Here is a 19,325-nt window from a genome sequence, read left to right as displayed (position 1 = left end):
GAGGTCAGAGTAACATCAACTCACTGAGTTTAGAGGAAAGGACAGAGACCATATTGACGTTTAACGTTCTCCTCTTGGTAAACCAGTAATGGTAATCAGATCCAGGTGTTTCTCTGCCCTTTAACGTCTTATACCCTTTCAACTCAGCAGGATGAGTATGTTGGCAATTTGCAACGCAATCGTTTACTGTTAGAAGCCACTACTGTGACACTGTGCAGTAGTTCTGCATATTTGCCAGAACACTTTTTGTTATCATTCATGAGCACATTTGCTAAGCTGTAAAAAGTCCAGTGTTGCAACTTGTTATAACATCAACGTGAGTCAGAAACCAAAAACACTCACAACGTACGCACACACACACACACACACACACACACACACACACACACACACACACACACACACACACACACACACACACACACACACACACACACACACACACACACACACACACACGAATTCCCCCTGTCTCTGTCATTATGAATCTTTGAACTATGTGTGTTGTGCTGAGCTTTAAAGCCTGTAGTCTTGTTGATTCCCTCAGCTCAATGTGCGCAGGGCCCCACAGCCCGGAAGCAGCAAGCGTTGGGCGGCTACAGTCGCTATTTTAGCAAACCAAACATTATTAATGCGACCAATTGACTGGATTACTGAGCACATTCATCAAAGATAGCCTCTCTGGCTCTCCGTTCCTCTCCGCAGCCCAACAAGAACACACATGCTTGCCAAGATAGCAGCAAGTGTAGCAATTGATTTCAGACCGGCACAAGGTATTAAAAAAGAAAACAGACTACTTTAAAATGGAGTGTGTTGTTTATTTTCATGAGTTCAACCAAATGAAGGGAAATTAAATTCTGCCTAAAACTAATGTACTGATGGTGATGTATTCATTCTATCCTCAACTGGACAAAGCTGAGCTTTTATAGGAAAAAGTGATAAAAAAAACAAGCTTTGGTATAGAAGAGTAAATCTGAAATTCTATGGCACCCTATCCCCTATCTAGTATACTACTTTTTATCAGAGACTTATGTAAATAGGGTGTTGGTATAGGGATTAGTGTGCCATGTCAGACTCATTTAGTGAGGGTGATTGAGGCTAAGTCTATTCTAGGCCTTCAGTGAGACTCAGGTAATCAGGTCTAGACTTATTTCTTATCACAATGCTATTGCACTCATTGTTATAGAAACGTTTTGTTTGTGTCAATTTAACATTCTGGTCACCCTAAACTTGCACGATAAGCACTATCTATCTTATCCCTCTACGCAGAATTTGTCATAATTATATTTGTCTGCAGGCACACTCAGCGGGGTTCTCAGAAAACCGTAAACATCCCCTTTCCCCTGAAACCGGATGTGGGGACCCGTGTCAGGTGTTTATTTGACACCCGCTACGTTAGGTTAGGCTGCAGGAGATGGCTGGCTTTGACCGAGCCCGTTGATTATACACTGAACAAAAATATAAATGCAACATGTAAAGTGTTGGTCCCAGAAATTTTCTATATGGACAAAAAAGCTTATTTCTCTCAAATTGTGTGCACAAATGTGTTTACATCCCTGTTAGTGAGCATTTCTCCTTTGCCATGGTAATGCATCCACCTGACAGGTGTGGCATATTAAGAAGCTGATTAAACTACATGATCAATACACAGGTGCACAACACAATGCTGGGGACAGAAAAAGGCCACTGTAAAATGCCACAGAGGGAGCAGGCAATTGGCATGCTGACTGCTGGATTGTCCACCATAGCTGTTGCCAGATAATTGAATGTTAATTTCTCTACCATAAGCTAGAGAACGTCGTTTTAGAGAATTTAGTGGGACTTCCAACCGGCCTCACAGCTGCAGACCGTGTATGGCGTTGTGTGGGTGAGTGGTTTGCTGATGTCAGCGAGTGTCCCATGGTGGCGGTGGGGTTATGGTATGGGCAGGCATAAGCTATGGACAACCAACAAAATTACATTTTATCTATGGCAATTTTAATGCACAGAGATACCGTGATGAGATCCCATTGTTGTGCCATTCATCAGCCACCATCACCTCATGTTTCAGCATGATAATGCACGGTCCCATGTTGCAAGGATCTATACACAATTCCTGGAAGCTGAAAATGTCCCAGTTCTTCCATGGCCTGTATACTCACTAGACATTGAGCATGTTTCCCGCCTGTATCCAGCAACTTCGAACAGCGATTGAAGAGGAGTGGGAAAACATTCCACAGGCCACAATCAACAGCCTGATCAACTCTATGAAGGAGATGTTTCCTGCTGTTTGAGGCAAATGGTGGTCACACCAGATACTGACTGGTTTTCTGATCTACCTTTTTTTTAGGTATCTGTGACCTATTTTTTAGGTATCTGTGACCGATTTTTTAGGTATCTGTGACCGATTTTTTAGGTATCTGTGACCAACAGATGCATATATGTATTCCCAGTCATGTGAAATCCATAGATTGGTGCCTAATGAATCTATTTCAATTGACTTATTTCCTTATATAAACTGTAAATCTTTGAATTGTTGCATGTTGCGTTTATATTTTTGTTCAGTATACTGTATATTGACATTCCAAAGTAGTATCAGTTTGGCCCAAAGATATGATTGACTTAGTCTACAGGAGTTGATGCTGATACATCTCTTCCAAAGGAAACAAACACGGTACAGACCAGAGGAGGCTGGTGGGAGGAGCAATAGGAGGACAGGATCATTGTAATGGCTGGAATGGAATTAATGGAACAGAGTCAAAAGTGGTTCCCACATGTTTGATGTGTTTGATAGAATTCCATTTAATCCATTCCAGCCATTACAATAAGCGTGTCCTCCTATAGCTCCTCCTAAAATCATCCAGACTCCTCTGGTGCAGACTGCTCTGGTGCAGACTGCTCTGGTGCAGACTCCTCTGGTGCAGACTCCTCTGGTGCAGACTCCTCTGGTGCAGACTGCTCTGGTGCAGACTGCTCTGGTGCAGACTGCTCTGGTGCAGACTGCTCTGGTGCAGACTCCTCTGGTGCAGACTCCACTGGTGCAGACTCCACTGGTGCAGACTCCTCTGGTGCAGACTGCTCTGGTGCAGACTCCTCTGGTGCAGACTCCTCTGGTGCAGACCACTGGTGCAGACTCCACTGGTGCAGACTCCTCTGGTGCAGACTCCACTGGTGCAGACTCCACTGGTGCAGACTGATTGTGAAGTAGGAATTCTGAAATAAATGTCCTCACTGTCAACTGCGTTTATTTTCACCAAACTTAACATGTGTAAATATTTGTATGAACATAACAAGATTCAACATCTGAGACATAAACTGTTCCACAGACATGTGACTAACAGACATTGAAAAATGTGTCCCTGAACAAAGGAGGGGTCAAAATCAAAAGTAACAGTCAGTATCTGGTGTGGCCACCAGCTGCATTAAGTATTGCAGTGCATCTCCTCCTCATGGAATGCACCAGATCTGCCAGTGCTGTGAGATGTTACCCCACTCTTCCACCAAGGCACCTGAAAGTTCCCGGGACATTTCTGGGGGGAATGGCCCTAGCCCTCACCCTCCGATCCAACAGGTCCCAGACATGCTCAATGGGATTGAGATCCGTGCTCTTCGCTGGCCGTGGCAGAACCCTGACATTCCTGTCTTGCAGGAAATCACTCACAGAAGGAGTAGTATGGCTGGTGGCATTATCATGCTGGAGGGTCATGTCAGGATGAGCCTGCAGGAAGGGTACCACATGAGGGAGGAGGATGTCTTCCCTGTAACACACAGCGTTGAGATTGCCTGCAATGACAACAAGCTCAGTCCGATGATGCTGTGACACACCGCCCGAGACCATGACGGACCCTCCACCTCCAAATCGATCCGGCTCCAGAGTACATGCCTCGGTGTAACGCTCATTCCTTCGACGATAAACGCGAATCCAACCATCAGCCCTGGTGAGACAAAACCTCAACTCATCTGTGAAGAGCAATTTTTGCCAGTCCTGTCTGGTCCTGTGAGGGGTGGTTTTGTGCCCATAGGCGATGTTGTTGCCGGTGATGTCTGGTGAGGACCTGCCTTACAACAGGCCTACAAGTCCTCAGTCCAGCCTCTATCAGCCTATTGTGGACAGTCTGAGCACTGATGGAGGGATTGTGCGTTCCTGGTGTAACTCGGGCAGTTGTTGTTGCCATTCTGTACCTGTCCCACAGGTGTGATATTCGGATGTACCGATCCTGCTGTCCGACCTGTCTTCCGGTAGCGCTGTCTTAGGCGTCTCACAGTACGGACATTGCAATTTATTGCCCTGGCCACATCAACAGTCCTCATGCCTCCTTGCAGCATGTCTAAGGCACGTTCACGCAGATGAGCAGGGACCCTGGGCATCTTTCTTTTGGTGTTTTTCAGAGTCAGTAGAAAGACCTCTTTAGTGTCCTAAGTTTTCATAACTCTGACCTTAATTGCCTACAGCTTACAGACGAGCTGTTAGTGTCTTAATGACCGTTCCACAGGTGCATGTTCATTAATTGTTTATGGTTCATTGAACAAGCATGGGAAACAGTGTTTAAACCCTTTACAATGAAGATCTGTGAAGTTATTTGGATTTTTACGAATTATCTTTGAAAGACAGGGTCCTAAAAAAGGTAAAAACATTTTTTGCTGAATGTATTACAAATATTTGGTTTGAGGCAACTCAATGACAATATTGATCAGCTTTTGGAGAGCTCAGCGCTTTCCTATCAAAGCTGATTGATCAGCTAAGAAATATGAATGTCACTACCATTCATCTCTATTTGGTTTTCATATTGCAGTTAGAGGATGATGAATTATCCTTTGTCCACATGTGTCAGTATTGTCACAATCCGGCTCATAGCCTGTGACAAAAATGAGGGGACACGAACAACAGGTATAGGCCAATTAAAATTGTTCTTTATTATAAACAAAACTATTAACTTTAAACTAAGAAAAAGTAATGAGGTGTGGAAGTATCATAATGTAAGGTGTATGTAAAGTGCATGGATGCGTGAATATGTGTGTGTGAACATGACTGAGTGAAAACTATGCAAAACTACAAAGGAACAAACAAAACAGGATCATACCTGGAGGAGCAGAGAGAGAGATTAGTGAAGCAGCAGTTTAAATACCCTGAGCCCAGGTGACTCCAATCACTAACGACCCTCCTCTGCCTGCAGGAGGAACCGCCCCCTGCACTGCAGAGGAGGAGCCGTGACAGTATGATGTGGCCAAACATGCTTACTGAGATTTAAATGAGGCTATACACTCCCTTCTTGGCACAGAAAGATGTGGATGATGTGATGACATTGATCGCGGCGCTGGTATCCTTGTTGGATTAATAATTCAGGGATGCTGAAGACCCCATTGATCATTAATTAGGGGTGTTAATAGTGATGGGTTTTGATGGATGTTTGGGCTGAGGAAGACCCAGTAGTCTGATCACAGAACACATGTCACCAGCTGAGAGGGAAAGGGCATTCTCCAGTACCCACACTGATCCATTCTCCAGTACCCACACTGATCCATTCTCCAGTACCCACACTGATCCATTCTCCAGTACCCACACTGATCCATTCTCCAGTACCCACACTGATCCATTATCCAGTACCCACACTGATCCATTATCCAGTACCCACACTGATCCATTCTCCAGTACCCACACTGATCCATTCTCCAGTACCCACACTGATCCATTCTCCAGTACCCACACTGATCCATTCTCCAGTGCCCACACTGATCCATTCTCCAGTACCCACACTGATCCATTCTCCAGTACCCACACTGATCCATTCTCCAGTACCCACACTGATCCATTCTCCAGTACCCACACTGATCCATTCTCCAGTACCCACACTGATCCATTCTCCAGTGCCCACACTGATCCATTCTCCAGTACCCACACTGATCCATTCTCCAGTACCCACTGTGGCAAACCTCTTCAAGGTTATGAGCGTTTGTCACAAATTAAGTGGGAAACTGTCACCAAATTATCCCAGAATGAGAGTTCTTTCGAACAGGACAGTACCTGTGTGTTTGTCTCTCCGTCCTGGTCCACCCAGGTCGTAGGCAAGGTCAAGGATAGCAGGGTTCGGTACACGAATCGGGTTCTCAGTAGGTCCAGGTCCAAACGCCAACAGGTAAGTCCAAAACAGTCCAGCTCATACACAGTAAATCCAGCCAATATCTATTATCTCTTTCTCTATGGTTCACAGATCCTTCCAGCCCTCACTTCCTCTTCCTGGTTTTTCTTGACCCTTTATCTGTGTGTTGGCTCCACCTTCTGAGGGTTCCCCTTGCTTCTGGGACTTGTAGTTTTGGCAGTCGGCCATTTTGTGATCTGTAGTTCTGATCGGGGTGGCCATTTTAGTGATCGGGCAGAGCCCGTTTATTAGTTCTGCTCTCACATATCTGCCATTTATCACTCGACCCCCTTCTTTGCCACACCACACTGATCCATTCTCCAGTACCCACACTGATCCATTATCCAGTACCCACACTGATCCATTTTCCAGTACCCACACTGATCCATTCTCCAGTACCCACACTGATCCATTCTCCAGTACCCACACTGATCCATTCTCCAGTACCCACACTGATCCATTCTCCAGTACCCACACTGATCCATTCTCCAGTACCCACACTGATCCATTATCCAGTACCCACACTGATCCATTCTCCAGTACCCACACTGATCCATTATCCAGTACCCACACTGATCCATTCTCCAGTACCCACACTGATCCATTATCCAGTACCCACACTGATCCATTCTCCAGTACCCACACTGATCCATTCTCCAGTACCCACACTGATCCATTCTCCAGTACCCACACTGATCCATTCTCCAGTACCCACACTGATCCATTCTCCAGTGCCCACACTGATCCATTCTCCAGTACCCACACTGATCCATTCTCCAGTACCCACACTGATCCATTCTCCAGTACCCACACTGATCCATTCTCCAGTACCCACACTGATCCATTATCCAGTACCCACACTGATCCATTATCCAGTACCCACACTGATCCATTCTCCAGTACCCACACTGATCCATTATCCAGTACCCACACTGATCCATTCTCCAGTACCCACACTGATCCATTCTCCAGTACCCACACTGATCCATTCTCCAGTACCCACACTGATCCATTCTCCAGTACCCACACTGATCCATTCTCCAGTACCCACACTGATCCATTATCCAGTACCCACACTGATCCATTATCCAGTACCCACACTGATCCATTCTCCAGTACCCACACTGATCCATTCTCCAGTGCCCACACTGATCCATTCTCCAGTACCCACACTGATCCATTATCCAGTACCCACACTTATCCATTCTCCAGTGCCCACACTGATCCATTCTCCAGTACCCACACTGATCCATTATCCAGTACCCACACTGATCCATTATCCAGTGCCCACACTGATCCATTATCCAGTACCCACACTGATCCATTATCCAGTACCCACACTGATCCATTATCCAGTACCCACACTGATCCATTATCCAGTGCCCACACTGATCCATTCTCCAGTACCCACACTGATCCATTCTCCAGTACCCACACTGATCCATTCTCCAGTACCCACACTGATCCATTCTCCAGTGCCCACACTGATCCATTCTCCAGTGCCCACACTGATCCATTCTCCAGTACCCACACTGATCCATTCTCCAGTGCCCACACTGATCCATTCTCCAGTGCCCACACTGATCCATTCTCCAGTGTCTAGACCAGGGGCCGTATGTATCAACTGTCTCAGAGTAGGAGTGCTGATTTAGGATCAGGTCCCCCAAGACATGTCATTTTATTTATTGCCTAAACTGCCTAAACTGATCTTGAATAAGCACTCTTAGATACTTGGTACATACTCCAGAGTATATACACTTGGCTCCAGAGTATATACACTACCGGTCAAAAGTTTTAGAACACCTACTCAAGGATTTTTCTTAATCTTTACAATTTTCTACATTGTAGAATAATAGTTAGGTCATAAAAACTATGAAATAACACACATGGAATCATGTAGTAACCAAAAAAGTGTGAAACAAATCAAGCCACCCTTTGCCTTGATGACAGCTTTGCACACTCTTGGCATTCTCTCAACCAGCTTCACCTGGAATGCTTTTCCAACAGTCTTGAAGGAGTTCCCACATATGCTGAGAACTTGTTGGCTGCTATTCCTTCACTCTGCGGTCCGACTCATCCCAAACCATCTCAATTTGGTTGAGGTCAGGGGATTGTGGAGGCCAGGTCATCTGATGCAGCACTCCACTGTCCTTCTTGGTAAAATATCCCTTACACAGCCTGGAGGTGTGTTGGGTTATTGTCCTGTTGAAAAACAAATGATAGTCCCACTAAGCCAAAACCAGATGGAATTCCGTGTCGCTGCAGAATGCTGTGGTAGTCATGCTAGTTATGTATGCTCTGAATTCTAAATAAATCACAGACAGTGTCACCAGCAAAGCACCCCCACACCATAACACCTCCTCCTCCATGCTTTACGGTTGGAACAACACATATGGAGATCATTCGTTCACCCACACGCGTCTCACAAAGACACGGCGGTTGAAACCAAAAAATCTCACATTTTGACTCCAGACAAAAGGACAAATTTCCACCGGTCTAATGTCCATTGCTCATGTTTCTTGGCCCAAGTAAGTCTCTTCTTCTTATTGGTGTCCTTTAGTTGATGTTTTTTTTTAAAGCAATTCGACCATGAAGTTCTGATTCACACAGTCTCCTCTGAACAGTTGTTGATGTTGAGATGTCTGTTACTTGAACTCTGTAAAGCATTTATTAGGGCTGCAATTTCTGAGGCTGGAACTAATGAACTTATCCTCTGCAGCAGAGGTAACTCTGGGTCTTCCATTCCTGTGGCGGTCCTCATGAGAGCCAGTTTCATCATAGCGCTTGATGTTTTTTGGGACTGCACATGAAGAAACTTTCCAAGTTCATGAAATGTTCCATATTGTCTGACCTTCATGTCTTAAAGTAATGATATACTGTCGTTTCTCTTTGCTTATTTGAGCTGTTATTGCCATAATATGGACTTGGTCTTTTACCAAATAGGGATATCTTCTGTATACCACCCCTACCTTGTCACACCACAACTGATTGCCTCAAATGCATTAAGAAGGAAAGAAATTCCACAAATGAACTTTTAACAAGGCACACCTGTTAATTGAAATGCATTCCAGGTGACTACCTCATGAAGCTGGTTGAAAGAATATCACGATTGTGCAAAGCTGTCATCAAGACAAAGGGTGGCTACTTTGAAGATCTAAAATATAAAATATATTTTGACTTGTTAAACACTTTTTTCGTTACTACATGATTCCATGTGTGCTATTTCATCGTTTTAATGTCCACTATTATTCTACAATGTAGAAAAATAAATAAAAATAAAGATAAACCCTTGAATGAGTAGGTGTTTTAAAACTTTTGACCGGTAGTGAAGGTCTACAATACCATGGTGCCAACAGCAGCAGGATACAGCCTTCATTTGTGGCGACTCAAACGGTGGTACATGTTTTTTGTGACAAACTATAGCTTGAGGTTTTGTTTTGGGATCTGTTCTGGGACAGAGCTGAAGAGGATCTGTTTGGCTAGGTCGGGCGACACGGCTCTGTGAACTCTGTGATTGGTTGGAGTAGCCATGTTGTCGTGAGTGCTCTGCTGTGGTCAGCTTGTGTCTGTTAATGTAATTTCCACCGATTGATGAAGTGTTGATTGATGTGATTCTCTCATGCACATACACACACCCACACACGCACACCTTTATGACCTCTGGCTTGTATGTTTTGGGGATCAACATTATGGTGATTTTGCTCTTATTTCCTCTTCGTCAGGTATTATGAGAGCTGTCACCTCTGTAGTGGATATCAGATCTCTGTCTGCTGTAAGCTCTGTGGATCTATGGGCTTATAGTATCAAATCAAAGAACCTTACAAGGCACCAGTCAGCAGGGGGACTAGCTACTCGCTGGGTGGAACTCAATATGTCACTGTTATTATCTGGATGTCAAAATTCAATGAAAGCCCTCTAAGGGTGCACAACATGATTTTTGTGTGTGAAAATGGGGCAGCCATTTTACATAGGCCTTACTTAATGTTAGCCTCACCTGTTCTCCTAACTACCCCTTCACTGCTAACCACACCCTCTTACATTCTTCCCCACAATTTCATTTAGACTAGCTTCCTCATTGTCATATTCACACTACACATAGACCTGTACCTATCCATACACTCATTATCCCTTGTAATCGTATTATACTATTAATATTTAACGTCATTGTGTTAACCTTTCACCCACCTATACCATACCTATACCACTTCATTCAATTCATCAGTACTGTATGTATGGTACTCATACATTGACCTTCAGTTCAATCTGCTTTCTACATTGCTCACATTTTTCATGTGAATGCATACTTATCGTAACCTGTAATACAAAGGAGTTACACATTACACATATTCATATTCATCACCTACTCCCTCTGTCACGTCTTCGCATTAATCTGTCCAGTCTGATTCATCTTCTTCTTTCACATTCACATGGTCGGTCAGTCGTTTAGTCATTCACTCGCTTCTCTTCTCTCCTCTTTCTTTCAATTGAGCCACAGAGACATTCTCTTCTCAGCAAGAAACGGTGCTTCTCTCATGTGAACGGAGCGATTCCGAAAGCTCAGGATTCCAATTATAGTACATCCCGATTAACTGATGCTTATTAATTCCCTCCAACTCATTATGGCATGCAAAATAGAGCTCTCCCACGAGAAGAATACTAATGAGAGAGAGGAGAGAAACTTTTCCTGACTTGTGTCTTGTTGCTGCTTCTGCAAGTGTCCCGGTCCTCTGTTTAGTTGCTGCTTCTGCAAGTGTCCCGGTCCTCTGTTTAGTTGCTGCTTCTGCAAGCGTCCCGGTCCTCTGTTTAGTTGCTGCTTCTGCAAGCGTCCCGGTCCTCTGTTAAGTTGCTGCTTCTGCAAGCGTCCCGGTCCTCTGTTTAGTTGCTGCTTCTGCAAGCGTCCCGGTCCTCTGTTTAGTTGCTGCTTCTGCAAGCGTCCCGGTCCTCTGTTTAGTTGCTGCTTCTGCAAGTGTCCCGGTCCTCTGTTTAGTTGCTGCTTCTGCAAGCGTCCCGGTCCTCTGTTAAGTTGCTGCTTCTGCAAGTGGCCTGGTCCTCTGTTTAGTTGCTGCTTCTGCAAGTGTCCCGGTCCTCTGTTTAGTTGCTGCTTCTGCAAGCGTCCCGGTCCTCTGTTAAGTTGCTGCTTCTGCAAGCGTCCCGGTCCTCTGTTTAGTTGCTGCTTCTGCAAGCGTCCCGGTCCTCTGTTTAGTTGCTGCTTCTGCAAGCGTCCCGGTCCTCTGTTTAGTTGCTGCTTCTGCAAGCGTCCCGGTCCTCTGTTTAGTTGCTGCTTCTGCAAGTGGCCTGGTCCTCTGTTTAGTTGCTGCTTCTGCAAGTGTCCCGGTCCTCTGTTTAGTTGCTGCTTTTTGAGTTTTATAGTATGAGTAAATAAACCATAGAATCTACTGACAGCTTCCTCTGACAGACCGACAGACTGTGAGCCAACGGGGCAGGCCAGGGGGCTAACCCAAACAAAACACTTCAATCTCCCGCCGCTGTGCTCCAGCGCTCCCCAAGGGCTTGATTGATTGATCCGCCGGCCAATCAGGGCACATTGATCTAAGAGTTCCACCCACTCCCCTCACAAGCATCTCCGGCAGCCATTCATCTGTTGGCTGTCAGATGAATTCACTGGAGGGCCGTTGGCCATATAGCCAGCACTTTTAAACACACTTTCCACTCCAGTCTTTCTGAAGAGAGTGCATCACTCTACAGTACATTTCAGGAGTTTCTCTTACAGTAGTACATCCCCCTGGATCAGATTCCTGTTGGAAACTGTCCAAGCCTTAACGTGTCTGAAAGCTTTTGCTTCAGTCATGTGTCAGTGTTAAAAGTACCCCCATAGCCTGAGTCAAAAAGTACCCCCAGCTGATGTGATTTGCAAAATATCTGCCTCATTTTATTGTCAATAGTAAGGTCTCGATGGACTTGATGGAATTATAATTTCTATATCTTGTGAATTGTATTTGATTAACCTTTCTATTTAAATGAGGAGATTGTTGAATTATGAGTAAAAGACAGAACAGGATAATCACACACAAGTGTATATGTAATGAGTCAAGAACAATCCTCTCAACATTAAATGTGATTTCATCAACCACTTTGTTCAACTACTGTACTAACCAACTGTCTCTTGTTTTCAGGAGGAATTTTTGAGTCCATTGAGTCGGGGCCGTCAGGTGCTGAGGAACTAGCCTTTAAATTTGCTTTAAATACAATCAACAGGAACAGAACCCTACTGCCAAACACAACGCTAACATACGACATCCAACGGATAAACATCTACGACAGCTTCGAAGCCTCCAGAAAAGGTCAAGTGTTATGAATACAATTCAGACAGCTGCATTCACACCCAGATTCATGACTGGTGCTGGTCTCCTGCAACAATATTCATAGATATTCAATATTCAAGTTTTAAAATATACAAATATTCATCTGACGTTTGCTTGCTATTTGTGTGACTCTCCTATCCTATTTAGCATTGTTAGTGTGTTCCCACCCACCCAGTGAATATGGGCTCATGCGTAGTTCATTGGTTGGATTGGGACAATTATAATCAGGCATAGAAAGAGGATGGTCGCATCCCAAATGGCAACCTATTCCCTTTAGGCTTTATAGTGCACTACTTTTGATTAGGGCTCATCGGGCTGCCCCATAGGAATCTGGTCAAAAGTAGTGCCCTATATGGGAATAGGTTGCTGTTTGGAATGCATCCGTTGTCTGTGCAGTTGAAACGTAAACCAAGACAATTGATTGGTTTCTGCTAAGGACTCAGCAGTAATACTAATTCACAGAGCTGGTTGTCTCCCTGGAGACAGGTTTATAAACTGCAATAATCTATCGTTTTACTGGTTGCATTAGGCTTGACATTTCAAAGGCTGCATCTAAAATGGCACCCTTTTTCCGATTTAAGTGCACTACTTTTGTCCAGCGTCCATAGGGCAACCCCATAAAGGTCTGTTCAAAAGTAGAACACTATTGGGAAAAGGGTGCTTTTTCATACGCATCCAAAGTGTCTTATTGATTACTGGCCATTATATCCTTTTTCTGTGATTGAAGCGTTTTCTCCTTTCATCAAAATAAGTCATTTGAATGCAGAATGTTGTTGTTACAAACTGTTGCCAATCGTTTCATATATTATACAGGCCTACAGTGTATAGATCTTGCTCATACATTTTACACTGTCACTGGCTTCTTTCCAAATATACTTCATGATGGTCATTCAAAACCATACGAACGGACAGCTTGCCATAGTGGAGTGGGAAATCCATAATTTATCCTCCAGGAACTAACAGCAGCATGTCATATAATACTGAATAAACCACTGAATAAAGGACTAACTGAACGTTGTCTCCTCCCCCAGCCTGCGACCAACTATCTCTGGGGGTGGCGGCCATCTTCGGGCCATCCCACAGCTCGTCAGCCAATGCGGTCCAGTCCATCTGTAACGCGCTTGGCGTGCCCCACATCCAGACCAAATGGAAGCACCAGGTGTCTGACAACAGGGACTCCTTCTACGTCAGCCTCTACCCAGACTTCTCCTCTCTCAGCCGGGCCATTCTGGACCTGGTTCACTTCTTCAAGTGGAAGACAGTCACCGTTGTCTATGATGACAGCACAGGTAAGACCCCTGGCCACTTACAGTACCTCACACCTTCATGATCAATGACGACAACACAGCAAGGCTCACATCCTGTCTGTCCAGCCACTGTGCCTAGAAAGCATAGAAATAGAATGAATAGAACAGGCTTGGAACCACCTCATTGCAGTTCTGTGCCTCATAACTTCACAGTCACAGTGGTCTATGACCACAGAACAGGTTCAGTCACAGGGGTCTATGACCACAGAACAGTTTCAGTCACAGTGGTCTATGACCACGAACAGTTTCAGTCACAGTGGTCTATGACCACAGAACAGGCTCAGTCACAGTGGTCTATGACCACAGAACAGTTTCAGTCACAGTGGTCTATGACCACAGAACAGTTTCAGTCGCAGTGGTCTATGACCACAGAATAGTTTCAGTCGCAGTGGTCTATGACCACAGAACAGTTTCAGTCACAGTGGTCTATGACCACAGAACAGTTTCAGTCACAGTGGTCTATGACCACAGAACAGTTTCAGTCACAGTGGTCTATGACCACAGAACAGTTTCAGTCACAGTGGTCTATGACCACAGAACAGTTTCAGTCGCAGTGGTCTATGACCACAGAACAGTTTCAGTCGCAGTGGTCTATGGCCACAGAACAGTTTCAGTCACAGTGGTCTATGACCACAGAATAGTTTCAGTCACTGATCACTTATGTACTGTATCTCACACCTTCCATCACCCCTACTTTTTCTCACAGTGATTCCAACAGCTTAGTGAGTTACAGTAGACAGACCATGGTACTGGCCTGGCAGCATAAGGGCTGTGGGTTCGATACTCGGATGGGCCGCATATACTAAATATACAGTATATCCGTCGTTGTCAACAGTTCTGTTCTGCTAAATTACCATATCAAAAAACCCAAAAGGCCGTCCACCTTCACCGGTAATATAGACTATGATTATAGTCCTGTACAGTAGAGTAGCCCTGTAGCCCTACCCCCCCATTCGTCCCCAGATGGCCAGTGTTCCAGTGTTATAACAGCAGGCAGCAAACGTCTCAGCGTGCAGGGTACATGTGCCATATGCCAGAGGTCGGGAGGGAGCCAGCCTCAGAACAGGATGTCTGTGTGTGTGTGTGTGTGCGTTCGTGTGTTAGTCCAGGCTCAGGACAACACTGCCAGGTCTTCACATGCTCTCAGAAACACACTGGGGCTCCATTGGCCAGTATTTTATCACTTAAACCATTTTGCTTTCAATTTAATTCAGTTTAAATCTATTTCCCCAAAAACTACAACCAACTAAACAAAACAAAATAGAAACCAGAGAAGTGTCCAAAACCACTTTTTGGGTAAATGGAAGTTTACAGGTTTCAATATGTTCATCCTGTACCTAATACTTCATATTTTAGATATTGAGTAAGGCATTGCATTGAAATGAATATGCAATGTCTAAATATGGCTTCTCTACGGCCTCTGCATGATGAATCAATGCTTAGGGTAGAGACAGACAGCCCATCTCAGTATGGAATGCAGATCACAATGCATGTAGTGTCACGCCCTGACCTTAGAGAGACGTTTTATTTCTCTATTTGGTTAGGTCAGTGTGTGATGTGGGGTGCGCATTCTATGTTTTATGTTTCTATGTTTTGGCCAGGTATGGTTCTCAATCAGGGACAGCTGTCTATCGTTGTCTCTGATTGGGATTCATACTTAGGCAGCCTGTTTTGCCACCTTAGGTTGTGGGATGTTGTTTTTGTTAGCTCTGTGAAGCCTACGGAACGTGACGTTTGTTATTCTTTTGTTATTTTGTTTGGTGTTCTGAGTCAATAAAGAATCATGAACACGTGCCACGCTGCACCTTGGTCCACTTCTTCCGACGAGCGTTACATGTAGACCTATCATCTCATCATGGTAACTTTTCTTCTAGTGATAGGTAGGCCTACATTTGCTGCAGCATAGTCTATCCTACACTAATATAAAGACTGAATGCGTGTCTAATTTACCCATGTGCACTGGCTTTCGGGGTCACCTTGGTTTTTAATTGTAAAAGTTATTATTTTAATAATTGCAGCTGCAGAGTTTTAAAACAGCCTATCACTCGAATATCATTGCTTTATATCAGTGCACGTGCGAGCACTCTTGCAGTCTTTCTCTCCATCAACTCCATCCAAAACAGATAATCCTGTTCTAGATTGATATATTGCCCTATATATAGATGTCCTAGCATTTCAGATAATATATTCAATGCAGTATTAGCCTTATATTTAGCTAATTAATGATGGATTATGCATAATAAGCTTCTAACTTATAGCCTCTGTCTCTTGTGCAATACGCACACACCTGTGCTCCGCTGGCCTCTCTCCTTAAATAACGCTCCTTAGCTCTTGGAGTCCCATGCAAGAAAAGCTAGACTAGAACAGCTTGCTAGACATCATATATTTCAAAATTAAAATCAAATTCGCTAGCCTATACTTGTAACTTTGTAGTAGGCTGCATATGCTGCACCAGAATCGCATATTCTCTTCTGCTTTATCATGGTTTGAACGATGTGTGTAATTCAAGTCCATTTAATACAGTATAATACAATGAGTTCAGTAATACAGTTCACACTGAAAAAGGTTAGCCTACTGGCGCTAGTTTAATTTATTTACCCAACAGAGCATATAGCTAGCTACATTTATATGGGCTTTTATGTTTTTCCTTCGTGCATAATCTGCAGTAGGCTATATCATATATGTATTGGATAATGGCACAATATTTAGGGAATTTTTGGTCTTGGGCTCATTAAATGTCCTTAATGTATGGCTTAAGGACATTTACTCAATATTTAATATATGGCTCATCAGGCTCAGGTAGCATCAGGCTTGAATTTTCATGCTGATCAAAGCTCTAATCAAATCCAGACATATTTATATGCTTTATGATGCTTTTGAAGGACACTTCTGGTTTTGGCGGAAAATACCGGAATGGCACATTTGTAAAATAACGGGAAAATATTCAACCCTACTGTGTGTGTGTATTTGTGTGTAGGCTCAGCCCCGATTTGTCTTCTCTGTCACCTGGAGCTGCATGGTAAATGGTCCAGGAACACAAGGAAAGCACAAAGGACAATGCCCAAGGACTTGTCAGCCTTTCCCCCTCTGAGGGGCCAAAATATATCTCTCTGTTACAGTATCCAGAGAACTGACTATTAAATGTGTGAATAATTATATAGTGTCCATGACTCTGAAGGCATATGTATGCATGTACTGTATGTATGATCTCTGTGGTAACTTGTTTATCTGTACAGGGTGAACTCTAAATTACTCTATGCGAAGGGATTTTATGGTCCACTCAGGAATGATGTCTTATTTACATTGGTCTCATCCCCCACGCAAGCCTTTAAATACTGTGACACCCTGGTGGTCAGGTTACACTGTAAACTTGGTATCGTTTGATTGGTCAATGTGGTTGGTTTTGAGTTGAAAGAGTTACACCTTCAGATGTTATCAATGGAATGAAATGCCTTTGTTCTCTCTCTTATCCTGTATCCAGTCCATGGAGGAAGGTTGTATGATCAATTCTCATTTCCTAGGCTTCTAGGCCTCTGGCCTAATAGGCATCTCTTTGTTCATGCTTTGTCTTCTAAGTAAACCTTAGGATCTATATGCCTAGAAGTATGCTTTGTTAACATCAGTATTGCCTTGTAGACTTTATTCCTTGTATGTGAATCCATTCATTGTACAATGTTAATTAAATATCTGCCTTTGATATAGAGAAATCTCAGACTAATTCTTGTTAGTCAAAGTCAACTTATTGCCTAATGCTTGCTTCTATATTTTAATTATCTTTATGGAGTCAGATATACATTTTAATAGGCTAAATGCATAGTCTTATTACAAGTTGCATGTGAGGTATATATAATACTATTATTACCCCACTACATGTGTGCCCTGCAGGTTTTCTACAGCCCTTGTTCAGAAGGGCTCAGTGTGAGATAGGCATCATTGGGGAAGCATTGATTCTGGCTGATCCATAACACCCTGTTAATGAAGGTGTTAGTGGATGTAGCAGGTTGACACGGGGTGAGCCAATAGATAGTGAATAAATGCATGTGCTCATTGAGCCAAAGGTTGAAGATATCAGGATGAGAAGGAAGGAGACCTGAATGGGATGTTTGGAATGATTCAGGTAATACAATCAAATCAAATCATACTTTTTTTGTCCCATGCACCAAATACAACAAGTGTAGACCTTGAAATGCTTACTTACAAGCCCTTAACCAACAATGTAGTTCAAGAAGAGATAATAAAATATTTACCAAATAAACTAAAGTAAAATAAAATAAAAAGTAACACAATAACATATATATAGGGGGTACTGTACACTGACTCGGTACTGGTACTGAGTCAGTGTGCGGGGGTACAGGTTATAGGTAATTTACTCCTGAGGTGCTGACTTGCTGCACCCTCGACAACTACTGTGATTATTATTATTTGACCATGCTGGTAATTTATGAACATTTGAACATCTTGGCCATGTCCTGTTATAATCTCCACCGGGGCCTGTTTGGCCCACCTTTCCCTGTAGTCCACGATCAGCTCCTTTGTCTTGCTCACATTGAAGGAGAGGTTGTTGTCCTGGCACCACACTGTCAGTTCTCTGACCTCCTCCATATAGGCTGGCTCATCGTTGTCGGTGATCAGGCCTACCACTGTTGTGTCTTGAGCAAACTTAATGATGGTGTTGGAGTCATGTTTGGCCACACAGTCGTGGGTGAACAGGGAGTACAGGAGGGGCCTAAGTACACACCCCTGAGGGGCCCCAGTGTTGAGTATCAGTGTGGCTGACGTGTGGCTACCTACCCTTACCACCTGGGGGCGGCCTGTCAGGAAGTCCAGGATCCAGTTGTAGAGGGAGGTATTCAGTCCCACAGTCCTTATCTTAGTGATGAGTTTTGTGGGCACTATGGTGTTGAACGCTGAGCTGTAGTCAATGAACAGCATTCTCACATAGGTGTTATTTTTGTCCAGGTGGGAAAGGGCAGTGTGGAGTGCGATTGATTAATCTTCTATTAAACAGGGAAATGTGTAGGCCTGCTTACTTTGCCTGTTTTTATGTGTGTGAAAACATATTGTCCAACATATTAGATAAGCCCTATATTGCCATGTAATTCTCTCAGAAGGGACTCCTTTATTCTAAGCCATGTTTCATTCACACCCCAATTGCCCTACTGCTGTTGCCTCAGAGTGGAACAGGAAACAGCTTTCTCATTGGGCTGTTTCTCCATGAACCAGAGAGCATAGAAGTAAATCAATACCCACAATGGCCCTCTTCTAACAGATCAACTTTGTAATGGTACAAAGGCAATGGCATCTACACTCTCTGTTGTGGTGGTAGTATTCCTAGCCACACATCACAACGTTATGGGAGTCATGTTACACTGGAGTTGTATTGGGTAGTGAAGGAGAGATGGAGACGGTGGAATGCACCATGGTGCACCATGTTGCAGGGATAGTGTGGTTACTCCTATAAATATTCCCCCCAGTCCCAGTCCCAGCCTCCCTTCCTTCATTGATGGTGGGAGGGAGAGAGTGACAGTTTAATCAACCTGGCTCTATGTTTATGGCCCGGTTTCCTTGACAACATCCTC

The 19,325-nt window shown here is 44.0% G+C and overlaps 1 protein-coding gene across 3 annotated transcripts in view; it reads left to right on the top strand.

Moving 5' to 3' along the window:
* Positions 1–19,325, top strand: part of LOC139564555 (glutamate receptor ionotropic, kainate 2) — a 305,593-nt gene that overhangs the window by 100,133 nt on the left and 186,135 nt on the right. For all 3 annotated transcript variants that reach the window (XM_071384173.1, XM_071384174.1, XM_071384175.1), the window contains 2 exons: positions 12,251–12,418; positions 13,471–13,728. In XM_071384173.1, coding sequence (XP_071240274.1) covers positions 12,251–12,418; positions 13,471–13,728 — 426 coding nt within the window. The remainder of the gene's footprint in view (positions 1–12,250; positions 12,419–13,470; positions 13,729–19,325) is intronic.

The sequence above is a fragment of the Salvelinus alpinus genome, chromosome 35, assembly GCF_045679555.1.
Source record: "Salvelinus alpinus chromosome 35, SLU_Salpinus.1, whole genome shotgun sequence".
NCBI classification, from domain to species: domain Eukaryota; kingdom Metazoa; phylum Chordata; class Actinopteri; order Salmoniformes; family Salmonidae; genus Salvelinus; species Salvelinus alpinus.
This window is presented reverse-complemented; position numbering and strand designations above follow the sequence as displayed.